General features: G+C 39.9%; 2 protein-coding genes and 2 long non-coding RNA genes across 4 annotated transcripts; 2 read left to right on the top strand and 2 right to left on the bottom strand.

Annotated features, from left to right (window-relative positions):
- The first annotated feature begins 6,890 nt into the window (after positions 1–6,890).
- Positions 6,891–7,418, top strand: LOC127967905 (uncharacterized). Its single transcript, XR_008155854.1, has 3 exons — positions 6,891–6,903; positions 7,123–7,167; positions 7,270–7,418. It is a non-coding gene; the product is annotated as an uncharacterized LOC127967905 (long non-coding RNA).
- Positions 7,419–7,488: 70 nt separating this feature from the next.
- LOC127967904 (uncharacterized) lies at positions 7,489–8,704 on the top strand. Its single transcript, XR_008155853.1, has 3 exons — positions 7,489–7,637; positions 7,791–7,936; positions 8,611–8,704. It is a non-coding gene; the product is annotated as an uncharacterized LOC127967904 (long non-coding RNA).
- A 1,719-nt stretch (positions 8,705–10,423) lies between these two features.
- Positions 10,424–12,532, bottom strand: LOC127967741 (somatostatin receptor type 2). Its single transcript, XM_052568391.1, has one exon. The coding sequence runs from the start codon at positions 11,786–11,788 to the stop codon at positions 10,787–10,789; it is 1,002 nt and encodes a 333-aa protein (XP_052424351.1). The 5' UTR covers positions 11,789–12,532; the 3' UTR covers positions 10,424–10,786.
- Positions 12,533–13,466: 934 nt separating this feature from the next.
- LOC127967738 (inter-alpha-trypsin inhibitor heavy chain H3) lies at positions 13,467–26,424 on the bottom strand. The gene is made up of 23 exons (XM_052568384.1): positions 26,279–26,424; positions 25,292–25,455; positions 24,867–24,971; positions 24,621–24,783; positions 24,391–24,501; positions 24,164–24,292; positions 23,921–24,037; positions 21,580–21,748; positions 21,388–21,498; positions 20,606–20,787; positions 20,339–20,518; positions 20,047–20,174; positions 19,807–19,979; positions 18,828–18,866; positions 18,545–18,613; positions 18,278–18,334; positions 15,148–15,177; positions 14,924–14,986; positions 14,740–14,853; positions 14,475–14,649; positions 14,217–14,365; positions 14,001–14,085; positions 13,467–13,735 (listed from the first exon to the last, which is right to left on the bottom strand). The coding sequence occupies exons 1-23, from the start codon at positions 26,354–26,356 to the stop codon at positions 13,621–13,623; spliced, it is 2,706 nt and encodes a 901-aa protein (XP_052424344.1). The 5' UTR covers positions 26,357–26,424; the 3' UTR covers positions 13,467–13,620.
- Between the last annotated feature and the right edge of the window lie 729 nt (positions 26,425–27,153).

A 27,153-nucleotide genomic window follows, 5' to 3' on the forward strand; every position in this document is an offset into this window, starting at 1 on the left:
GTAAATCTCCTACTCTCCTCAGAGAGGTAATGGCCAGAAAGGTTTTAAGAGTCAGATGTCTGTCTGAGATATCTTGAATCGGCTCGAATGGAGATTTGCAAAGAGCCTCTAACACCACAACCAAGTCCCATGGGGGAATACGGGACTGTACTGGAGGTCTCAGCCTCAGTGCACCGCAGAGGAAATGTGTAACTAAGGGGTGTCTTCCCAAAGACTGACCATCGAGAAGGGCATGGTAGACCACAATGGCCGCCATGTAAACCTTCAGCATGGATTGGGTCAACCCTGCAGAGAGCCTGGCCTGTAGAAACTCAAGAACACTACCAACTGGGCAGTTTGCTGGGTCAAGCTGGCGGTCTCTGCAGCATTAGGTGAAGAGTTTCCACCTCAGGGCGTACAGTTTCCTCATTGAGGGAGCTCTGGCTTGGAGGATGGTCTCAACAACCTTGGATGAGAGACCGGATGCTATGAGTTGTGCCACCTCAGGGGCCACACCTACAGCTTCCACAACTCCAGGTGAGGGTGAATTATCATGCCCTGTGCCTGTGAGAGTAGGTCTGTCCTAAACGGTATCTCCCATGGAGTGCCATCGAGGAGCATGACCAGATCTGCGAACCATACTCGACTTGGCCAGAAAGGGGCTACTAGCAACAGACGGACCTCATCCCGGCGTACTCTGGCCAGAACTCCCGGGAGCAGAGCAATAGGGGGAAAGGCGTACAGACAAAGCCTCGGCCAGGTCTGTACCATAGTGTCCAGTCCCAGGGGAGCTGGATGAACTAGAGAGAACCAAAGGGGACATTGTGATGTCTCTTGAGTTGCAAAGAGGTCTACTTGAGCTCTGCCAAAAACTCTCCATATCTGCTTCACCACCTCGGGGTGAAGCTTCCATTCCCCAGGCCTCGGCCCCTGCCTGGACAGTATGTCTGCTCCCATATTTAGTTTCCCAGGAATATATACTGCTCTTAATGAGAGGACTTTGCTCTGGGACCACACAAGGATCTGGTGCGCCAGCTTGTACAAGGGGCGCAAACACAGACCTCCCTGGTGGTTGATATGAGAGACCACCGATGTGTTGTCGGTGCGCACCAACACTTGTTGACCCCTTAGGTCTGGGAGGAAGTGCTTCAGTGCACGATAAACTGCTAGTATCTTTAGACAATTGATATGCCATGTAAGATGGTGACCGCTCCACAGACCATGGGCAGGGTGGCCACTCATGACCGCACCCCAACCAGTGAGGGATGCATCCGTCACTAGTATTACACGGCGACAAGGAGCTCCCAGAACTGGGCCCTGATTCAAGAAACAAGGTTTCTTCCACATTACCAAGGCACGGAGGCAGCGCTCAAAGTGGATTGCCCCTCGCGGAAAATCCCTTGGTCTTGAGCCACTACTGTAGGGGTCTCATGTACAGCAGGCCAAGAGATGTCACATTGGATGCATCTGTCATCAGACCCAACAATCTCTGAAATTGTTTGACAGTGAGTGACTGGCCATATTTGTCTCTCTCGACTGAGATGAGTATCAACTTGATACGAGCAGGGGGCAATCATGCCTGCATCGTGGTCAAATCCCATACTACGCCTAGATAGGTGGTTCTTTGAACTGGAGAAAGTACACTCTTCTTGGCGTTCAGTCTCAGACCCAGCTCCCCCATATGCAGTGTTGGGCAGTAGCATCGCTACAAGCAGCGAAGCTACTAGTTTAACTACATTTCTCAATAGCTCGGTCGTAGCTTCGCTGCTTTCTGAATCAAATAGCTTTTCAGTAGAGAAGTCCTTTTTTTACCAAGTAGTGCGGTAGCTTCCACACAAGCTACATTTTCGCAAGCATTTCTGAAGCTCAAACTCAAATCGGGAAATACAACTGCTAAGATCGCTAATCCTGGATCAGTAGTGACGCGACGGCGCTACTTCATCTTGTTCGTGTTTACGGTGGATAGGAACCAACCATCTTTATGATGCATTACCGCCACCTTCTGCTCCGGATGGTACCACTTCTTGGCCAGTCACGCAAAAAATTATTTGATGAAATGATAGCGTAGGATGAGGTCAGAGAACAGTTAATCCCGAGGAGTGAGTCGCCGTGGCCATACCTCGACAATTACATGACACTGACCGAGATAACAGAGAGAAAATATGTTTTCAGATGCTGCTTGTAAAAATTATCAGGGTCCGCCCTTACGAAAGGAAAATATATTTACCAATATATTTCTTAAAATATATTGTGATATATTGTAATATATTATTTTCCCTTTTTATTTCTAATATTTTATACATTTGAATACATTTAATAATATATTGATGACACATATATTATATAATATATTGCAAAATATACAAATGATTGCCGCTTTCAATATATTGCAATATATTGGAAAAAATAAATATAAATAAGAATATATGCCTAATATATTATATGATATTTTCCAATATACTGCATTATATTTTTGTTTCATAAGGGCCAGCCTGGCCATTTTTTTTTTGCACTGTTTGGAGGTCTTGCATTTTGTTCTGCAAAGTCCTACAGTATATTAAGCATGCCCATGCAACAGGTGCATACACTTACTTGTGCGCACATTGTTAATTACATGTATTTTGATTGTTTTTGTTGTCAAATTGATAAGGAACACAAAAAACTATTAAACTAAACAATTACACCTGCCTATCTGTTTGACTGACAGTTTTAAGCACTGAGATAGCAGTGACTTGTTATAAAACGTGTTCAACATAAAAATTTAATTTTAAAAGTAGCTTTGATGTAGCAAGCTACTGTTGATGTAGCTTAGATTGCTAAATTTCCCAGGGGGGTAGCTTCAGTGTAGTGAAGCTTCATTTACTGTAGAGTAACTTGTAGCTTAGCTCACTACATTTTCCAAGTAGCTTGCCCAACAATGCCCATATGTGCAAGAACGACATCTCGATGCCGAGCCGCAACCTGCTCTGACTGAGCTAAAATCAACCAATCGTCGATATAGTTGAGAATGCGGATGCCCAGCAGGGGGACCAGAGCCGCATCTACACATTTTGTGTACATGCAGGGTGAGAGTGCAAGGCCAAAGGGAAGTACTAGATATTGGTAAGCTTCGCCACCGAAAGCAAACCTCAGAAACTTCCTGTGTTGTGGAAGGATGGATTTGTGGAAGTATGCATCTTTGAGATCTATTGTGACAAACCAGTCCTCTGACCTGATCTGAGCTACAATATGGCATTTTGAACTTCAGTTTCATAACTGATCGATTTAAGACTAGCAGATCTATGATTGGATGCAACCCCCCTCCCTCTTTGGAACTATGCAATACTGGCTGAGGGACCACCTCGATGGCCTCCTCCCCTAATAGGGTTTTCACTCCTTGTTCCATAACCAGAGCCTGCTCAGGGCCGAGTAACATCGGAGTAACCCCATTGAATCTTGGAAGTGGAGAGCCGAATTAAATACGGTAGAATTTTTCTACTGTACGCAGGACCCATTGAGATACATTTGGCAGTAGTTTCAACGCTGCTAAATAATCTACTAAGGGAATCAGTCTCTCGAAAATGACCTCTGGTGTAAGAGGCCCCCAAAGTGCCTCTTACACATGCGGGTGGAAAATACTGAGGACATTGCTCGCTGGAGGCCGCTGCGCCCTGGAACTCTGGCAAGGTTGGTAGGCGAGATGGACACCGTGTAATGTGGTGTATACCGCTCTACCCCAGTAGGGGCCGCCCTCTGCAGTCGTGACCGAAACGTGTCAGGACTTCTTAGTTTAGGACCTCCCAGCTTGAAGTACGGCCCTCAGATCTGCTTTAGGCTGGGAAAACCCAGGCGGCAAGGAAGTAGACTGGAAGTTGAAGTCGGCCGAGTGCCTCCATCTTGTAGCAGAACTTCACTTGCGTTAGCATCCCATTGACATCCCATTTATTTTGGCGTAATTTTGGCGTTATTTTGACAGTGAATAACTTTACATCTGAGGCGTTTAAAGACTCCGTTTGTCCATTATTTATTTCTAAAGATACACGACAATGTATAAAGGGCTCCATTACCTTTTATGTTACATTATGGCCCCGTAGAAACAGTTTTTGTAAAAAATAGGCTAACGATTGCGTCATAACCACTCGACTCTCTGTCGCATTACCGTACAGACAGGAGGAGAAGCTCGCAGGCAATTAACTTGATATGGCGTACTGGCGTTAAATTTTAAAATACTATACAAAATAATTAATCCGAATACTTACTCCTGCTCACTCACGCCAAAGAACTCCCTGCTCAAGCTCGCCGTCTCTGCAAGATTAACGATGGTAGTTTGCACGCACAGCCAATAGAAGATTTACATCTGTCAGACAGGTTGCTGATGTCATCAAGCTTCGTTTGAGTCTGCGCGTCAGAAACTGAAGTGCTAAAAAACGCTAAAAATCGGCTTCACTTGTCTCAATTGAGTTCCAATGGGGTTGCTGTGTCCATTTCTTTTACTGTCTATGGGGAAACCCTGGTTCAGAGCAATGCTTCAGCCTCCGGTCCCAACGCGGGGGAACCTGGGCGGCAATGCTCTGATGATAGACTGAGAGGGCTGCTCCCACCCAGCAGCCCCTTCAGTATATATAATTTCTCAGAGTGAGATAAATGTCATTATATTCCTCAAAATTTAATGCAAACAAACAATCAGACGAGTAAACAAACCTGCCTTGTTGATATAATTTATATCTAACTTCTCATAGTCAGATAAATACTGAATTTAATTCCTAAGATTTAATGCAGTTAATCAATCAGACGAGTAAAGACAGTTTTTGTAAGATTCACATCAAAACTGAAAAGGATGTAATACACGCGTTGCCTGGGCGTCCGCACTGATTGGTTATCACATGGCTACCTTAAACAGCTCCATTAATAAGCCTTTAGCCCCAAAGAGCGCACATTTAGAAAGATAATGATAAATTCTCAAATGTTCACACCTCATTTCTTTACAGAAAATGATTCTATATTACTATATTAATAATGTACCACTAAATTATGCAATCATTTGATTAGTTTTTAGTATTCTTTCTCGTTTAACTGCCATTAACGTTACACATAGTGTGGTTTTGCTCCGTCAGAAAGAGAATAGAACAAACAGCTGAACCGCTGCGTCTCCGAACAGTCACTTGCTGCTACCTACTGGCAGTTGTAGTTTCGTATTTAAAAAGCTTATTTAATTTTTGCAATCATTTAATATTTCTACATTAAAATGTTAAATGTTTATGTACAATCCATCTATGAATTTTGTTGATAGTGATTTCATTTGATTGTTAATAGCCATCTTGTATTTTTATTACATTTAATATATTGATTAAATAATACATAAGAAAGCACAGAAATGACAATATATTTGATAATACTAATAAGCCAACATCTCAGTGTTTTTTTTTTTTTTTTTTTTTGCTCAAAGTTATTTCAGGGTTTTAATCTCTCAACTGAGAGAACACATCCTGTTCATTACATTATAATAAATGTTTAATATTATATTTAAACTTTGACTATAACCTAGACATTTAGCATCTCTCCTCACTGATATTCAACTTAAATACCCAGGAGGGACAAACCTTACCAAGACCAGCTTTAGTTTCAATGGCTCTGAGATTGTGGTGTCAGGACAAATAACAGACAACAGTGTGGAGAGTTTCACCACTGAAGTCATCGCAGTATCAGTAAGATCTTTACCCCATGTTTATCAAATTGGATAAAATTTGGAAAGAGATTGTGTGGGCAGGTATTTTTAATTTTCAGCAGTCCAAATCAGTATATTTGATATTAGAATCATTGATGGCCAGTTGTTTATAATAATAATGAAAGTTCGTACTGAATAATGATGAAAGTGGTACTGGCAGCATTCCTAATAAAAATATTCACTAGTATTATTATTTCCGAGTAGAAAGGCAGTAATGTGACATAACAGGACACTATATTGACAAAAGACCCCCTGATGTCCCACCTGAGAGTGAAGATTTCATGCAGAGGTTGTGGGACTACCTTACAGTGAAGCAGCTTCTGGACAGACAGTAAGTTTATGGATTTGGGTCTATATATGTTTACATTATATGTACATCACAGGTGCAATGGATTATTTTGGTATGTAAAAATATTCTTCTTATTTATTGGTATGAAATTTTTTAGTAGCTGTTGTCTAACGGATTGGTGTTTTTAGTATTCAAAATGTAAAAATGGATATTGAATGCTTAAGGTGTTCCTGGGTACAACACAGCACAACCGCTTAATTGTAACCTTATTGATTTTATATATTTTTTGAAAAGTTATTAAGGATATATGTGTATATATATCAGAATATATACATAATAATGCTGGGCAACTTTACGATTTTTAATTGCAATTAATCACAGAAAATCATGCCTTTAGTCACTTATTAAAATTTTTAATTGAATAATACACTACATGCTTGTTGTTTTTAAGATTTTCTTCTAAATTGGTAATTTATGAGCGGCTTTTTGTGAAGATGTTTTGTAAATATGGGCCCTGAAATCTGATTTGACTAATTATTTGACAAATGTGACCCTGGACCACTAATCCAGTCATAAGGGCAATTTCTTTTTTAAAATTGAAATGTATACATCATAAGCTTTGCATTGATGTATGGTTTGTTAGGATAGGACTATGAGATACAATTTGAAAATGTGGAATCTGAGGGTGCAAAAAAAATCAAAATACTGAAAAAATCACTTTTAATGCCGTCTAAATAAAGTTCTTAACAATGCATATTACTAATCAAAAATGAAGTTTTGATAAATTAACGGAAGGAAATTTACAAAATATATTCATGGAACATTATGTTTACTTAATATCCAAATAATTTTTTGCATAAAAGAAAAATCAATAAATTTGATCCATACTTTTGATCCTTTTCAGACATGAATTATGACCCTCTACCAACCTGTAAGTTATTCAATGTAAAGTATTATCCTTTTTTTTTTTTTTTTGACATACTGTCATAACTGTTGCTGTATTCTGTTTGGTGTACAGTCTGTGCGCCAATCAGTTACACACGTCACCTTTAAAACAAACTGAACTAAATACAAAAAAAATTATAAACTAACTACAATAAATACATGCAGAATGTGGATTTAAATCCTTTACAATGTTTGCTGGTCTTAGATGGCTCCCCAACTATTCATACAACTAATCCCCCTGCTGTGCAAGGTACATACAATTTTTATTTTTTTTAATTAAAAAAAATAATAAATACTGAGTATGCACGTATTTTAAGAAATACTCATGACAGTTTGATTCTATCCCCAAAAGTCCATAGCAATCGTTTCCTGCTGCCTGTTGTTGGTCAGTCTAAGCCACTCTGTTTCGACGTTCCTCTTCCTCACAAACTCAGACTCCTGCAGGATTCAGCTTCAGGTTAGACATTAAGAGATGTCTGTTCTACATCTGCATATATTTAACAGGCCATCTGTCTTATGAACGTGTTTCCTTTGGTCATCTGATAGTTCTCTATGAACGGAGAGTCTTTGAGTGAAAATCATGGATTCCAATCATATTGCTATTCATTACAAAACTAACCATCATTTGATAATAAGCACAAAGTCTATCAGTTACCATAATGGCCAGGACAAAGTTGAGATTTTGTGGGGACAGGAACTCACCCAACACAATACAGATGGGTAAATATAAGTGTAGAAAGTAGTGTAGAAATACAAACTATAAATTAATAAATTAACGCTAAATATTCTGCATTACATGTTCTCTTTTTTTAAACTGTTTTATTGTGATAAAACAGAGGTAGAATCCACTCACGAGTTACTCTCTATCAACAGTGTGTCTCTGGTTGTCCTGGAAAACGAAATGAATGTTACCATGGGAAATATTGGTGTTTTTATTATTTCTAAGAAAGATGGGGTCAAGTTTTTGTGGCCTGCCATTTGGGAACATCCAAAAGATGTTAACCTGACAGGTGTTTTAGGTAAGAGAGCAACTCACTCTATAAATATTTAAACATTATTTACAGTATCAAAACTTGCCTCCTGCTGATACTGAAGTAGGCTCCACATTGAAGGAGAAGTTCAGCCAAAAAATAAATTTTGCTGACAAATTCCAGACCATCCAAGATGTAGATGAGTTTGTTTCTATGTCAGAACAGATGTGGAGAAATTTTGCATTACATCACTTACTCAAGATCTTCTGCAGTAAATGGGTGCCGTCAGAATGAGAGTCCAAACAGCTGATAAAAAATATGACTAAAAATCTTAAACATCTTGTGAAGTGACAAACTGCATGTTTGTAACAAACACATACATCACTAAGATGTTTTGTTTTTTTACTTCAATGCTGATGTTTTAATTTTCAGTGACATAATCTGCATTATGGATGGCTAGTGGGAAAATACATTTTCAGCAAATTTTCATTTTTGGGTGGAATATTCCTTTTAACAATCTTAAACCTGACCACAATTTTAAAAGAACATTGTCCCAAAAACGTAATATTAATATAATCAGAGTGATGTTATCGTGTCAGTAATGTACTGTACATTGGTTAGCCAACAACTGTTTATTGTTATTAAGTAGATATTTTGGATAAATAGCTAACCATCTAATGTTAAACCAACATTAGTGACAATATCTGTTGATGATCTTTAAGGAAAGTCTGATATTTCATATGTGAAGACTGAAGGATCACAAACACCAACTCTTAAGATGAAGGACAAGGAGGTGAAGACATATTTGTAAGTGATTCAGTTAATAAATGCATACAACCTTCCATAAAATGTTTTGTGCTCAATTTTAAAATACATTGTGTTGCCCTGTATGTTTAGAAATACTTAATTTGTGTCTGTTAATTTCAGCGATTACAGATTCCATTCCACTCCTGTTCAGGAATGCTGGCTTGTCCCATTCCAGTCTGTGATGGAGGCAGAGATTTCTGATTTCACTAACACTCAGATTTAGAGTTAACAAACAGCGTTTCCTTTTGATTTTGATGGTTCATGTTAAGTAAATGCATCAATGGTTTAATTCTGCCTGGCCTAAGCAGACATACTTACAATTGTCTTAAATATATTGTTTGCTTGATATGACTTTTTGTTTTTGTTTGTGTAAACAATAAATACAGCTGATTGAGTTGGGCAGGTCATTTCACCAGGAGGGAACATTTAAACTCAAAGTCCATGAAAGATGGCGCAATAAAGCAACGTTCAGTTGGAGAACGCAAGCTTCGAGAGGGCACATAAGTCTGAAGGAATTAATTTAGGTAAAGGGGTGCAGAGCCAGTGGTGGTTTTGTAGGCAAACATTAAAGGTACAATTTGTAAGATATTTGCAGTAAAATATCCAAAAACCACTGGGCTAGTGTTATATATTTTGTCCAGCTGATTACTAACAATATCTCTAATGTTTTCAACTACTTGTAAATCATGAGAAAATTCCCCTTTTAAACAGTGAAACGGGGCAGTGCAGTCGCCTGTCAATGACGTTAGTTCCCCTTTGTTACCGCCTCTACTGACTCAGAAACCACGTGACAACAGTGTGTGGACAAACTTCAACTAGAAAAAGATGCCGATCTCGCTTGTGTTTTACTCGACAGGTGAGTTGTTTTGATTCGTATCTTTACATAAAATGTATGCTATTATAACGATCAACAAGATTAGTACAATGGGGCATATAAGCCAAACGTGCGGCATCATGTTTCTAGACCCGCGTGAGAATGTGTCTGATCCATCGTCTGATCGCGTCTTTGCATTGACTTTGTATGTAATCTATTCGCGCTAAACGTTGAACTTGCGTTAAATCCATGATTTATCTTTCCGTCTGATTGATGGCCTTCAGCGGTTGGGTAGAAGACAACAAATCCCATCATTCCACGCTTCTTCTTAGCATCATCAAACCACGCTATTGTTATTGTTTAGGTGGTGAGCCCTCATTAGCTATTTAGCAGCTATTGGTAGCCAGTGCAAATTGATAAACAGAGCTGTGCATTCTTATTTTTGGCTCATAAACAATTCATATTGCCATCCCATTCTAGAATTGTAACTGTAAATTAATTAATTATGCCTCCATACTGAAATATATGTTTAACATAGAGCTATAATCAAAAGAATTCATGTTAAAATTGGGTATTACATATGTTTTCCTCAGAAGCTGTCTTCTCCTTTTAAATTTATGATTTAATATTCCCTCTCAAGCAACAACTTTTTCAACCACAAAAGAGATTTACAAATTCAGCAACCTTAGGTAAGGTAGGTAGGTTCTTTAGGTATCTTTAAAATAAAGGTTCCACACAGACAAAAAATGTGGGGTTTCCCAAATAACTTTTCAGTGATCAGTTTTTAAAATACCCATCTTTACTGATTGTGAAGAACATGTTAATAATCTAAATATTTTTTTTTTCCATTCCTTAAGTTTTTTGTGGAATGTAAAGGTTCCTTGGATGTTGAAGATTCCGTACGGAAACATAGATGTCAATAAGAACCTTCATTTTATTTTATTTTTTAAGAGTGCATGTTCAAACTCAAGTCAAACCAAGCCCTTGACAAATTTGCAGTTTAACCAACACAAACTATTAAATCAATGTACAATGCCAGCTGTTTGGTTCCTCTCGACATTTTATAAGGCTGCAAAATTGGTACATTAAAATACCAGATCTAAGGTCCTTAGTGTCCAAACCAATGGTCAATGTTGCAATCACTCGTGAAAATGTTCTACATAGTTGTTTATAAACAAAATGTTCATTGTTAGTACATTATATACAGCAATTCAAGTATTTAAACAACTTACTGGAACTTATGGAATAAATAATGATTAACTATTAACTGTAGGACTTTAGGAGGTTCTATTTCTACAGACTCTTCGACCCAGGTCCATTAGTTCCTTCCTGAATTTCTCTGACATAAAAACGTAGAGAATGGGGTTGGCCACTGTAGAAGAGGTTGCCATTATCCGAGCAAAGGTAGCAAAAGGTCCAAAGTGAGGTAAAGGACCAGCCGCTTTGTCACCCTCAGCTATTTGGGCAAACATCAAGCCATAGGATGGCAGCCAACACAATGCAAAAGCCAGCACTAACAAAGCAGATGTCTTTGTCACATGCACATGGTAGTGCTCCAAATGGTCAGTCTGAGTTGTGCGGCCCTGTCTAGTTGTTTTGAGGAAATGGTATATCTTGACATAGGCTACTACAATGATCCCAAGGGGAAATGCAAAAGCGAGTAGGAAGTGGCAGACTCCGTATGCCAATTGGCCTTTGTCAGACAGGAAATTGAAACAGGCCAGGTTCTCAAGGGCTTTATGGTTGTCCAGCGTCCTCCAAGCAAACTGAGGCGATGCCAAGACGACCGCTGGTATCCACAGAACACCCGCAACTATTTTTAAACGCCCCTGTCTACGCCATTGATATGCTTTTGACTGATGGACCACAATGATGTACCGCGCAAAAGCCAAAGTGGCAAGCGTGAAGGCGCTCGCCGCTGTGCACATTGCACTCAAGAAACTCACAGACTTGCACATGAAGCTTCCAAACGGCCAGTGACGGGTTGCAATGGCGACTGTGTGGTATGGAAGACACAAAAGGAGGAGAAGATCTGCCACACTTAATGACAGAAGAAGAACATCTGTTCCATTTGCATTTGTTTGTTGGAGTCCTCCTGTTCTTCCTCCACTGGGCTGTCCATGTCCTCGCCTCATCGTACGACAGATGACAATAAGAACCAGGATGTGTCCCACCACCCCGGTTACCAGGATGAAGCTGTCAAATATGGGTACCAACACTCGCTCAGCATCACTCAGTCCATGACCAGAACTGTTCGTCTCAGTAGTCCCATTAACCATAATGGAGTGTCCAACAATCTGATTCTAAATGTAATTGGTTCTTAAATCCAAGCATTATTTCCATGCAACTCGAAAAACAGTTCTACAACATTTGTGCAGCAAATACTGTAAGCATCTGGAAAAAGTTGTACTACTCTACTTCTCTTTCGAGTTGTCTCTCAGACTATTAGAAATTGTTCAAAAATTTGTCCCCAATCCTCTGGTTATACACTGCACATCCTTATCCTTCATGTAGTTTTGCATGTGAGGTCCAGAAGAGATTGTACTGTACAGTAGTCTTGATAAAACGCTCTGGAATGCATCAATAGTTAATGATTGCAGGACTCGAAGTGCAGAAATACTGCTATTGGTCTAGTTCACTTTTGTTCACAAGAAACAAAACATTTGCCTGAAATCGTTGTTTATTTGCTGTTCCACAGATTTATTTCCACTCTAATTCCTTTACAGATATGGCAGATGCAAAGCCATAACAATCGTGCACTTGCCTTAGTGACATCAGTGATTGCAGATGCATTCCAAAAATTTGCTGGTTTTTCTTCAACTTCAAGATTCATTAAAAAAATTCAATGTCTATGAGCTCAATAATCCACAGTATCAATCTGCTGGAACTCCTAGGGTATTATTCAAAAGATCTCGAGTGAAAAGCCATGCTTCAAACAGAAACTTAAACAGCCAGAGAGAGGCAAGTCAAATGGCCTTTGATCTGACAGCAGTGACGCAGTGCCTATAAACACAGAGCTTTGTTTAACCACCCATTTGGTGACTGTCAAGTTTAGTCAGTAAATATATAACACCCAGCTTCTGTCTTTTGAATTCTTGTATCCAAGGCCCTTAAACCACATTTACCTCCCGAAATTTAAATTTTGACATTTTATTTACTCTTATTTCATTCCAAACTATGGAGCCTTTGAAACACAAAATATATTTTGAAGAATGTTTTTGACCATACAATGAAACAAGGCATGTGTGTGTGTGTGAATATCCCCTTTAATTAATACTGAGAAATAAGAGTTACATAATCTTAAATTTTCTTCAAGTTCCTTTACAGGAAGTGTTACAGTAAGTTGTAAATACGTGACCAGATAAGTTTAAAGCACAAAGACAAAGGTCAAAACATAGAGATAAAGTGTCCTGTACATAATTTAGATTGTCTGTGTAACTCAAGTACACACATTCTTGAAGTCTTGGTTAAATCTAATGAATCACCATGACTTGGTAAATGACAGTATGAGTATGCATTAAGCATTTGTATGTTCAAGACTTACACATATCTGATATTTTTTTTTTAAGTTTTCATTAAGACTGAACAAAGAAAATTAGAATAGTATAAAGTTGTATAAATATGTATATGTAGAATATGTATAAAGTTTTTTTTTTTTTTTTTTTTTTTTTTTTTACCCCCGCATTTAATGCTGCTCCAAATAAAACTTTAAGACGTATAATAAAACTTGCTAATGCAACTTGTTTCACCTGGACATGCTAGTAATGAATATGTTAAATATAAAAGATGTTACATGTTATACTGTATATCATATTTGGGCAAATGTTTAAGTGTTTAATGGACAGAAATGTTTATTCGATTAAACCCCAATCCTAAAATGCACATTATTTAGGCATTAATATTTTAAAGAGAGATCATTTGTGTTAGTGTTCAAATAAAATTCCAGATTCTAACACATTGTTTTTATGTTGATGAATTTATTGAAATGCTGAGGTGTGTCAGAGATATCATGTTTGTCAATGACAGAAAAAATACACTCAACAAAAACATCAGCAAGGGTTTTACATAGAAGCATGCTCTGTCCCAGTTTATCATTTGCCAGCTTTGAACTCTACAGCTTAGTGACAGTGAAATCAGAAATGTCCCTCTGCATCACAGCGTAGAACGAGACAAGCCAGCATTTGATAACCGGCTTTGAAGAAAGTCTGTAGTCTGTGATGTCCACCCTACAGACACATTCATAGATTAAATTAAATTAAATTAAAATTATGCATTTAGCAGATGCTTTTATCCAAAGCGACTTACAGTGCCTTCAGGCTATCAATTTTTACATATCATGTGTTCCCGGGGAATCTAACCCCCAACCTTGCGCTTGCTTGCTTGCTAGCGCAGTGCTCTACCAGTTGAGCTACAGGAACACTTTAGATTTTAGATTAAACATATGTATAAAAGAGAAAACAATCAGTAGTGAACGTATTGTTTATCACGTACCAGCTAGCGCTCACTTCCTGGTCCTTTATCTTTAAAGTTGGTGTTTGTGATCCTTGAATCTCTTCATATGAAGCATCAGTTTTTCCTTCAATATTATCCACAGTTATTTAACCAATAGTAGTTTAATAATTAAAGCAAGTTACAAATCTAAATGTACTATTTGATTGATAAATTGTTGATACATGCTTAAATGTTTAATAAGTAAAGCACTCTTACCTAAAACGCCTGTCAAACTGAAATCTTTTGACTCTTGCTGTACAGCAGGCCACAGAAACATGTTCCTTTTTTCCTTATGGAGAATAACAACGATGTGAATATTTCCCATGGTGACGTCTATTTCATTGCTCCGTAGAATCAGAGAGACGCTGATGAAAGGGAAAAGCTGAAGAATGAATTCTATCTCTTATGTTAACAAAGAGCTATTACATATACAGGTTTAGTAAAAACACATATAGTTTAAAGGTATTAATATACCCCTCAGTATATTTTCGAGTCAGTTCCTGGCCCCACAATAAATAAACTTGATTCTGGTCATCGCAGTATCTGATAGACGTTGTTTCTATAGTAAGATGATGGTTTGTTTTGTAATGTAAGGCAATTTGATTGAATCCATTTTGTCCAGTCAGGGATTCTCCATTCATAGAGAACTCTAGGACACAAAACATTTAATAAAAGAAATAGACGACTTCTAAAAGGATGTGTTTGCAGTAATAGTATGTGTAATATATGTCATAGTAACCTGAAGCTGAATCCTGCAGGAGTCTGAGTTTGTGAGGAAGAGGAATGTCGAAACAGAGTGGCTTAGACTGACCAACAACAGGCAGCAGGAAACGATTGCTATGAACTGTTGGAGCTAAGACAGAACATAATCAAATGCAGCACCATCATTGTATCTATAATTTTATAATAATTAAGTTTCAGACCTTTTAATGTACCTGACTGTGTAGAAAGAACAGTTACCCTCTTCGGAACTGAGACCCTTTTAGCTTAAAAAAAAAAAAAAAAAAAGGTTTAGTCATCAAAAAGCCAAACACAGGCTATTAATAATAAAGCTTTTAATGCTAAGTCAGTTAATCAATAATTGAAATTATTATTGTTATTATTATTAAAGGTTTTTGGACAATATAGAAGACAATGTCCTACATACCGGCAGTTTTTATATACGGAAAGCTTGGGACTGAGAAAAATGAATGTTAGGCATTATTTAGACAATAAAATACTTTAATTTCTTATGAAGTACAATAATGCAAAAATTGATAACTAGACAAGACATGCATGATATTGTCACGGTTTGCGCTGCCGGAAGGAACACGGAGCCGAGGATAAACGAAATAAGGTTTTATTATCTAACATAGGAGTTATCCAAACATGGATCACGGAGGAAGACACACGTAAGTAGCTCGTGAGTATCAAGTGAGGAGACCCGACAAAACAGAACTGAAAGGACAAGGCTTATGTACAAAAGGATAATTGGGGAAACACAGGTGGATGGCATGACTAAATTAACAGGGACATGGAACACATGAGGAATAGAATAGACACACCTGGGAACTAATCAAACCAAACACGGAAAGACAGAAACTGGGTCACGGGCAAAAACACATTAAATGAGTCCAGGTGTGACAGTACTCCCCCCTCCCGGTAGGTGCGTCCTCGCACCGTAGAAACAACCGAGGGAGGCGTGGGTGGGAACTTGGGAGGAGGTTCCGGTGGAGGACGGACTCCCAGGAGGGGGCCAGCAGACAGGGACCACGGAGGAAGGAGCCAGGGAGGAGACGACGGAGGGAGGAGCCAGGGAGGAGACAGGAGCAGGAGGAGCCAGATGGTCCACCAGAGACCAGCCAGGACGGAGATCCAAGGTGGAGTCGACGGCGGGAGGAGCCATGGTGAAGGAGGGGTCGACGACACCAGGGGGCCGACAGGCGGAGACTGCACCGGTGGGTGAGGAGCCCAAGATGGAGCAGCACAGCCACAGAGCCAGGGGGACGTCGAAGTTCCGGAGGGCCTAGGTGGAGCAGAAGGCTCAGGCGACCAAGGCGGAGGCGGGGTCCTGGCAGACCGCTGTGGAGCCGGAGTGACCGAGGATGGAGGTGGAACCGGAGGGAAGGAGGAGCCTGACAGAGCCGGAGGGATGGAATGACGAGGTGGAACCGGAGGAGTGGAGTCCCGAGGCGGCGGATGGTCGACGACTGACCAAGGTGGAGCCGGAGGGATGAGGGAGCCCGGTGGAGCAGGTGGGATGACAGGCCACAGTGGAGACGAGGGAGCTAAGAGCCAAGGCGGAGCCGCTGGGTCGAAGGACCGAGGAGGAGTCCAGGGCTCGGAGGCTGGAGGCGGAGACAGGACCTTAACACGCCAAGGCGGAGCTGGAGACTGGCAGTCCAGCGGCGAACCATCGCGCTCCGATGACGCGGACTGAGGGTGAGCTGCGGGACTGACTGGCACCAGCAGGGATGACGAGGAACTGGCTGGTCTAGGAGGAGGAGAGAGGAGAAGGATGGGAGGAAGGACAGGAGGATCAGGGCTGGACGGAACCAGCGAAAGTGGAGCAGAGGGACCAGCAGGTCCTGGAGGAGGTGGGAGAGGGAGGCCGGGAGGGAACACAGGAGATACAGAAGATTCAGAGCTGGGCGGAACCAGCGGACACACAGAAGATTCAGGGCTGGGCGGAAACAGCGGAGACACAGAAGATTCAGGGCTGGGCGGAAACAGCGGAGACACAGAAGATTCAGAGCTGGGCGGAACCAGCGGAGAGACAGAAGATTCAGGGCTGGGCGGAACCAGCAGAGACACAGAAGATTCAGGGCTGGGCGGAACCAGCGGAGAAACAGAAGATTCAGGGCTGGGAGGAACCAGCGGAGACACAGAAGATTCAGGGCTGGGCGGAACCAGCGGAGAAACAGAAGACTCAGGGCTGGGCGGAACCAGCGGAGAAACAGAAGACTCAGGGCTGGGCGGAATCAGCGGAGAAACAGAAGACTCAGGGCTGGGCGGAACCAGCGGAGAAACAGAAGACTCAGGGCTGGGCAGAACCAGCGGAGAAACAGAGAACTCAGGGCTGGGCGGAACCAGCGGAGATGGAGCAGAGGAAATGACTGGAGGAGGTAGGAGTGGGAGACTGAGAGGGTATACAGGGGAATCAGGGCTGGACGGAACCAGCGGGGAAACAGGAAAATTAGGGATTACCTCCATAGACCAGTCCATCAGATCCAGAACTTGCTCCATACGATCTTCAGAGACTGCAAACAGCTCACCCTCAGTCGCAGGAGTGTGGGCAGGGCTTTCCTCCACGCCCTCGATCTCCACTAGGACTCCCACGATGCACGGTGTTGCCGGCTCACACACCTGGTCAGTCGCGCTCTCGAGATCCTGTTCCCTGTCAGTGGATGGCTCGGGCTCTGCGGCTGCGGTGGGCTCTGGCTCTGTGCGGCGTGATGGTGGCTGGCTGGTCTCTGGGTCGGGAGTGGGACTGGCGAGATCCACTATCGGGCAGACGGTGAAAGGTGAGCCAATTCTCGCCAGAGTCCACTCCACGAATGCGGCGAAATCCTCCCGAGGACCATCTTCGGACGACAACGCTCTGCATTTGGAGTTCAGGCTGGTGTTGTAGAAGGTGCAGAGCGCGTCGTCCGGGTAGCTGGTGGCATTAGCTAATAGAAGAAACTGTCTGGTATGGTCCTCGAGAGAACGTCCTTCCTGCTTCAGCAGGAGGATGAGGAATTCGGGACGATAGAGGGGATCCATAGAAACTAAGAAAAGAAAAGACTGTGAAAAAACAAAAGCAAAACGGAGGGAAAAACACGCGGTTTTATACTCTCTTCTTTAGGTCGGGTCTTCTGTCACGGTTTGCGCTGCCGGAAGGAACACGGAGCCGAGGATAAACGAAATAAGGTTTTATTATCTAACATAGGAGTTATCCAAACATGGATCACGGAGGAAGACACACGTAAGTAGCTCGTGAGTATCAAGTGAGGAGACCCGACAAAACAGAACTGAAAGGACAAGGCTTATGTACAAAAGGATAATTGGGGAAACACAGGTGGATGGCATGACTAAATTAACAGGGACATGGAACACATGAGGAATAGAATAGACACACCTGGGAACTAATCAAACCAAACACGGAAAGACAGAAACTGGGTCACGGGCAAAAACACATTAAATGAGTCCAGGTGTGACAGATATGCACATGACAGCTGTGTTTATTCATTATTAAATCTGGTTGATAGCAAATAGATGCAACAAATGCATAACAGAAAGGAATTTATACCACCTACCTAGAACATAAGCATAATCATAATCAGCAGCATCATCATAAATAAGGTGTTGTCTACCTGAAAACAAAGAGTTTTTATATAGTAAGCATGAATCAAATTTCTGTTTATAACAATTTGTTTTCAATATGTATGTTTTATTTTTATTTATTTTTTTCAAAGCAGATTTTAGGAAAAAGGGATAGCCTTGGTGATCATGGATTGAATACTACTTGGTGTGAACACTATGGAAGCTATGTGATAAGGTTGCAATTTTCTATTTTTATATACCAGACATATGATGGAACACTTGACCATGAAGCAGATGAGGATCACTAGCACCACCACCATATCCTGAAGCTGAGATATAAAACAAATATATATATAAACCTGTATATAAAATGCAAAATTCAATTAACAACTAATGGACAAAACCAAATTCCCACTACCTACATTTTCTTTTGTGTCACAGTGCAGCAATAAATATGGAGGTTACAGCTGTTTCATTGTGACTAATCTAAACTTCTGCATTTATTTGTGTACATGAACTGTGAGTTTACCATTTTATACCTACCTTTTAGGAAACTCTGAGGTCTATGTTGGGATGTTATTACTAATTAAAAAAGAAAGAGAAAAGTGTTAAAATTTGTTAAACTGTTCAAATGCATTTTTGGAAATTTAATAATTAACAGTTAATGAATGGTTTATTACTTTTGGACCAATAGTTGGCGCTGTTACTAGATTGATGTGATGTGGTCAGTTTGAGGTGACATTGCCACATATATAGTTTGATGTAAATATTTCAAATTCTTGCAGAGATACAGCCCTCAGATGCAGTTTGGCATCTTTCCAGCAAAAAACTGTTTCTTATAACAACACAAAATCCATACATTTTTGCCAGCATGGCCTAAAGATGATCAGAGTAAAATTTATTGAAAATCGGACTGATGGTCTAGGAGTTTAAAAAAAAGTAGGTTTTCAAAATAAATCAAACATGGGAAAACTGAATATCAATAGACTTGGCATGATGCGCTGAATCTAAAGAGACCAGTCATTTTGTCAATTTTGGCCCAAATATTCAGATGTTATAAGCAAAATATGCATTTTTCATATCTCCTGACCACTAGGTGGCACAGATCCGAAACATGGCAGGTCGCCTCAGGTCATGCTTGTTAAAACACACATCAAGTTTGGTCTCAATACGCCTAACCGTTGCGAAGATACAGCCTCACATGCATTTTAACATACATAAATACACGCTAACGGATACAAGAGGTTCCTAGGCACCTTCGGTGCTTGGTCCCTAATAACTAAATCTATGAAGTTCATGATTCTTATACAGGAGTTATGTTTTATATAAGTATTTCTTTAATCATATTTTATTACATGCAATGTTTAACCTGTGATACAGTTGATGCATTCTTGTTTAATACTTTTATACATAATGGTTCATATCGTCACTGTGGTTATTGTGCTGTATATAAAATCAAATGGTAAAAGTCAAATGTTTGTACACTTTGGATTCCAAATTTCTACAATGTTTCAGTTCTCACCTGGATGTCTGGGCGGCGCTTCTCCTTCTTTGGGTTTGTCAGCAACTTCCACTTCACCTTCTTGTGGTTTAGTAACGACCATTGAGGTGAGGGGAGTGACAAACTGGTATTTCAGGGAGAGTTTAAGTGCTTCTTTCTTTTCATCCTCTTTCTCTTGTCCTTTAAGAAGTACCCTGAGACAGAAAGATGCCATCAAAGTTCAACTTAAATCACAGAATGTCAATTCACTCATAAACTTACTGTCTCTCCAGAAGCTGCTTCACTGTAAGGTAGGCCCACAACCTCTGCATGAAATCTTCATTCTCAGGTGGGACATCACTGGGGTCTTTTGTCATTATAGTGTCCTGATATGTCACATTGTTGCCTTTCTGCTCAGAAATAATAATACTAGTCAATATTTTTATTATGAATGCTGTCAGTACCACTTTCACAGATAACCTACTATAAAACAAAGCTATTATTCACATCTTCTACACAATCGTCCAGTGATCCTAATAATATCCCCCTAAGAGAAGATTAATGAAGATCTTACTGATACTGCGATGACTTCAGTGGTGAAACTCTCCACACTGTTGTCTGTTATTTGTCCTGACACCACAATCTCAGAGCCATTGAAGTACAAACTAAAGCTGGTCTTGGTAAGGTTTGTCCCTCCTGGGTATTTAAGTTGAATATCAGTGAGGAGAGGGACGGCAACTTCTTCATAGAAGCCCTAAAAATCAAACAAACATGAAATGTGCTCAAAGACTGAACAGTTCACAATTAAAGATGAATTCTCAGCTGATCATCTGTCGTTCACCTGCAGCTGTAGATCAGCGTCTGAATCTTCATAAATCCTGCGAGCAACTCCACTATTTTCCAGTGACATCTTTGTCAGGAAGTCAAAGTTAACATCATATCCAAAACCAAGACAATAGAGGGGAAATTTAGTCCCAATGGCCTCTTTCACATTGGACATTATCTTCTCTTTGTTGGTTTCACCTGTATAATAATTATAATTTTATGTTTTGAGTTATTTGAAGGATCATCAATGGACACGGCAATTTCATATTTCTTGTTGTATTCTCTTGTATTCTTGCCTTAGTCTCTTACTGATAAAGATAGGAGCCAAATTGGTCATGATATTAATCCATTGGTCCTACAATTATATATAAAAACCTTTTTAAACAGGTCTGCTAATAAACCATGATTATTATAGGATGGCAATTAAAGTGTTGTTCTATTCATGAAGCTGACTCAGAGCTTGCGCCAGGTAACCTGGGGGATGGGTGTTGTTTCGGATGAAAAACGTAGAAGGTCATATACACCTAAGATGGCTTGAGGGTGATAAAATCATGGTGTAATTTTCATTTTTGGGTGAACTATACATTAAATTTGGGTTTGCAGCTCTCACTTTTGCTTTCAAAATAGATTAAGTTCAGCAAGAAGGGGAGAGGAGAGGAGGGGAAGGGGGCACAATAACTTGTTTGTGGGGGCAAGGCCCACAAATTTCCCTTCATGGCCCTGGTCCTGAGCTGATTAAATAAACTAATACAATGATAAAACGCCATTTAGCTTGTGTTTGTCAGTGTGAATCTGTGCCTGTAGTGGGATCTCCATCAGTCAGCAGGATCAGGATGGAGGCTGTTCCCTCTCGTGGATGTCGATTGATCATGTCCACTCCTGCTAGAACTGCAGCGTTTATGTCCGTGGCTAAAGGAAGACCAAACATAGTTGTGTTACTGTGAGGTACAACTTTCTTACTCCATATGTAGCATTAGTGCTGTAACTCACCTCCTCTATCTCTGATCTCCTTCACAAAAGATTTTGCATTCTCCAGATTTGCCTCAGTAGCTCTGAGGAGCTCACGCTTCCATAAGCTAACTTCACTGTCAAAGGTGATCAATCCAAAGTGGTCATCCTCATCAAGATCACTTAAAATCTTTAGCAGTGCCAAACGAGTCTAAAGCAAAAACATGTCAGCAGATCTCTCTATTGTGGATGCATGCCAATTTTTTACAGGATATGGACAGTTTTGTTATTGAAGAAATTCCAAAATCCCTGTTGTTATAGCATGAATTTTGCAATTGTCATGACCCAAGGTGTTTCTGTATTTGTCCTCTTGGTGGAGTTTTTCCATGGTTTGGTCTACCCCAGAGTGTGCCTCAGGAGCGCGTCTGTGATTGGCTTGGGGATAAAACCTTGGACCATATTTTTTATTATTATTATCTGATTCATTTCTGATAAAATGTTTATGTTAACTTTACCACTATGTGTGTCCTCCTTTTTGTTGTGTTGCATCACCTAGAGTCAGGTGGTTTTAACACAATATAGGCTGTTTTAAGCCAGATGGGTTTAGGAGTGGGCTGCCTCCCCAGGCTTCTGGGTATTTTTAAAGTTGGCACTCTCTGAATCCCACTTAGTAAGTTTGGGCTGAGTAGACAGTTCTCCCAGTTGAGGGCTTTAAGTGAACAGTTGGGGGTTTAAGTAGATGGCCAACTTCATGGTCTGGCCAAACTTCAGCCTTATCTGAGGGAAATGCTATTCAAGGATATCTGTGTTCAGCCACCTAGTGTTATGACTGCTGCTTACATCAGGCTTTGATCTTTGATTGCCACCTGAGTGTGATTATATTCCAGCCATTGTAAATGACAGGGCGGGCTTACTGGAAAACAGCTGTCTGAGGCTAGCTGTGTTTAACTTGCAGTTTTAGTAGCCTTTTACTGGAACCATACTGTAGCTATCTGAGGATAACTATGTACAAGCTCTGTGTTTGCTTCCCTGCCAAGGGTTTTTAAATATTGGTCTGCTTGAGCCCTTCCTAAATAGTGCTGTCTCCCCTTATAGGGTTTACAATTAGACAGCCCACTGCTGGTGGGTGTGGCAATTGCAGTTGTCCCCTTTATTAGATCATAGCTATCTGAGGATAACTATGTGCTAGCTCAGTGAACGCTACCTTTCTTAGGGTCTTTAAGTAGTGGTCTCCCTAAACCCTTGCCACGACAGTTCTGTCTCCCCTGCTTGGGTTGTAAGTAGACAGCCCACTCTTTGTGGTCAGGGTAATTTCAGTCAGTCCCCTTCTGGTAGCCATCCTAGGGACATACTGTAGCTATCTGTGGATAGCTAAGTGCTAGCTCAGTGCTAGCACAGACTGCTCCCCTTCTTAGGGTTTTTTTTAAAGTAGCGGTATCCCTGAGCTCATGCCTAGACAGTGCTTTCTCCCCTGTTAGGTTTGCAGGTAGATAGTCCATTCCCTGTTTTGGGCAGCTTTTTAGGAAGGTTCATTACATAAGACCCTCTGGACATAGCTACTGTATCAGTAGATAGTTGTGTTCTAGCTGGGATTGTTAGTAGCAATTTTGAGCTCCTCTAGGCTTCCAGTCTCTTCGGTGGTCTTATGTATCTTGGTTACTATTGCTCACACAGCATAGCAAACTAAGGATGGTTATGTTCCAATCTTGGTTAGGATATTTCTGAAATTAGACTCCCTCGTTTCTATCAAGTTATGTGAGCAGCCAAGGTGTCAGTGCCTTGGCCCCTTTCTGAGGAAAGGTTTGATATATGTCTGTCACCTCTTTGGTGTTCTCTTACCAGTTGGACAGGTATGCGCCTCAGCATGGCGTGATTGGATATCATTCTCTAAAGTGTCCCCTAGAGGGGGATGCAGCTTGAAGTTCCCTTGAAGGGAACGTCTGGGGTTTTGCATATAACTATGGTTCTATGAGAGGGAACAAGACACTTCGTCCCCTCGCAATTGCCTTCAGCCTGACTGTTTATGTCTCCTCAGACAACTGAGTTGGTGATGTATTCAGCAGGTGCCCTTTTATAATTTTGTTTTACACATGTTTCAGACACGTTCAAGCTGGCAACATTCACCAAAGTGTCCACAGCATCTCATTCCATCTCCGGGAACCATGGCTACATGCATAACCCAAGACGTTTTCTTAATTTGAAGTTATAAATAAATTGGTAATGTGAAAGCTTGGTTAAAATGGATCAACTGCTGGACTTTTTGACTGCTCCAATTTTGGAGAAGTTGAATGTCTCTTAAAAGACCAATCGTGTAATGTAGTTGAGCTATGCAATTTTATAGCTCATTATATGTTTTTAATTTTGCTAAAATGCTGACATTTACCTGATCTATTTTTCTGCCATACATAGAACCACTCCGGTCAATGATAAATACCACATTTTTGGGAATACGTGGAACATCAGATGGAGCAAAGTAGTGGACAAAATAGCCCTTTGATACCTGAGAAAACAGAAAAATAAGTATATTATGAATGTCAATATTGTCTTTTTACTTGGCCAGACATTCAAAATCCTCTTTTCAAAAACTTATTTAATTCTCAAAATCCATGTTATTTTACAAATGTACCATGATTTCTCCTTTGGGATTTTGTCTCTCCACATCGTATGTTATGAGCAGGTCACCGTTCAGCCCATTTTCTCCACAGCTTTTACACTTGGTCTGTTGATCTTGTGTGGGGTAGAAGGTCACCCATGCCTGAAATGATCAGTTTGTTCATCTGGTAACTTCATTTGAAGTGTGTGAGCATATTGAGAACATCTAAACTGTGTTTTAACTCTCATGTAAGCTCTTACATCTTTGTCTGCTTTGGTGGTTTTGATGGCATTGGCCAGATCACCGATGCTCAAATCTCCTTTCACCTCCAAGAAGGAAATTCCTGGTTTCTCTTGGATGTGCACATCCATCTGAAATGAGAGAATTTTTTTTTTAATTATGTACCCATTAGAATTCAATGATTAAATATTCAGATGTTGTCCATCACAACTGTTTATCTATTTCTTCTTTGTTTCTTCTTCTACCCTACCTTGAAGTCAGCCACCGGCTGCATTGGTTGGGCATTGATGAGTAGCCCATATTTACCGAGATGACGCTTTAGCAGTTCCTCGTAGGTCAACTCAAAGGTCACCTTGCCGAAAGCAGCCACCGTCACTGAGGTTTTAAAGTCCTCTAAAGTCCTGCCAACAGATCTGAAAAAGAAACAAATCCCAGCATGTTACTAATACTACGAATACATTTTTATGGACCTAATTAGAAAAAAAAAATCTCATACTTGACCAGTCCAGCACTTTGTCCTCGAGATACTGCTTGATTGTATTGCTGCTGAGCTGCTTCTTTTTCCTTCACAACCCCATCATATGTTTTTCCCTCAATGGTCCTATGGAGAAAATTACACAATGACCTTTCCCTTATATCCTAGAAACATTTAGAAAATTTTAAATCTCAGACATATTGCATTGTAAACAAATCAATCACACAAATGGTAGCATTGCTAAATATGTTAGTTTGTATGAAAGTATTTGTATAATTAACAACAATTCCTTTCAAAATACATTTAAAAGTACAAAAATGTCTAAATCTATATTTTGTTCTTGTTGGGCTACATTATCAGATGGAACTGATCTGATGCTCACAAGCTATAAATGGCTTCTTTACCTCTTTATTTCTACTTATATAACACTACTAATGTTCACCCACATTCTGAATTTGCTGATGAAGGCATTCTTGGGAATCTTGACCTCAAACTGGATCTCTTGAGATTCATTCAGTGTGTTCGCAACACGGCTTGTGATGACTGTTGTGGCGTAGCGACTGGTGACCGTGGAGTTAATGTAGAAGCTGTATATATCCACATTTTGTTTCTGTTGAGTCATCAAATGTATACAAATCAAAGTATACTCATATAACAGAAAGTGATTGGCTGGTGCACATTCACTCCTCTTTTTGCATAAGATTGCTCAAATGTTTACTGCTCGAAAACAGCATGGGGAAAAGGCCTTTGGACTAAAAGACAAATATTTTTCGATGGCTGCATCTTAGTGTACACAACTGAGCAATAGAAAGTTATATAGCTATTTCTGTCAATGCAAATGTTATTTTTCTGTCAACAATAGTGCTATAAACAATCAAGATGAAAACACTGTTAAATATCTTAACAGAAAATAAATAGTTGGCTTAGTACAGTACATTGTGTTGTGGTTTTATTCAACAGATAGATTATATGTCAAGCTATATTAAATAAATAATCACTACTGTTTACATGTTTATTATTATTATTTTCTTTAAGAAATCTAATCTCACCCTGCTACATTTATTTAACCATGAATATAACAATTCAATTTTTGTTTTCATTCATTCTATATTTAATACAAGTTATTTTGTGAAATAAGTTTAAAGTAAGTTTACCTTTACAAATTTTATTTATTAAATAATATAAATATTTTACAACATTAGAACTGTCTTTATGGCCATTTTAACATAATTTTAACCAATAAAAGCATTTTAAACATCTTTATGAGCTCAAACTTTTTAACAGTACTGTTTATTCAACATATAAAGTATATATTCAAAGTATATATAATTTTTTTCTGAACCTTCAACTCATGTACAGATATTTATTCTGTTTTGTACCCTGATTCTGACTCTGTTTTTGTCTTCTATCTTGAAGTAAAATTTTACCCTCACCTTCTTAACAGGGTCTGAAGTGGCTGAGATGAGAAAGACGCCCAAGAGAATCAGCCGGAGAGCTGCTCGATCCATCATGATCTGCACATGAAACTGACCTCGAAACACACACACTGTCTTTAAACTCAAGTCCACAGCATGCTATTGGCTGTTATTGACCGGAAGAAGAAACCTCCCCCTTTATTTGCAATGAGAATCTCTTGAACGCCACACAACTCAATATCGAGACATGCTTTTCAAGAAAATATATTATCTATATATTTTTTAATTACATTCTGTAGAGGTTTGGTGTTGTGCTTTTATTATATTATCAGACAACACCACAAAAAAAAAAAAGAAAAAAAAAAACTTTTCTCACAAAAACTTATAGAGAGGCACCAATCTAAGTATATCTAAGGCACCAATGAGGGTTACTATTAATACATAACATTTCGTTGTGCAATTTACTTGATTTTTATTTTTATTTTTTTTTTTTGTGTGTGTGAACAAAAAATAAATAAATAAAAATGTCCAAACACATTGAAAAGCACAGCACAGCAACGACCGAGTAGATCCTGCACCTTAAAGAGGAATGTTATATAACATGTACATTTATCTGATGATTTTATCCAAAGCGACTTACAATAACTATATATGTCAGAGGTCACACACCTCTGGAGAAACTAGGGGTTAAGTGTCTTGCTCAGGGACACATTGGTGTCTCACGGTGGATTTGAACCCAGGTCTCTCACACCAAAGGCATGTGTCGTATCCACTGCGCCAAAAACACATATAAGCACGGAAATCACTTTAAATCAATATTGGAGTGGACTGTGACATGGTTATCAAAGCATGCTAAAGATGTGGTGCATAGACTGAAAATAACTTGGTCATAC

Source organism: Carassius gibelio, chromosome B11, assembly GCF_023724105.1.
Source record: "Carassius gibelio isolate Cgi1373 ecotype wild population from Czech Republic chromosome B11, carGib1.2-hapl.c, whole genome shotgun sequence".
In the NCBI taxonomy this organism is placed as follows: domain Eukaryota; kingdom Metazoa; phylum Chordata; class Actinopteri; order Cypriniformes; family Cyprinidae; genus Carassius; species Carassius gibelio.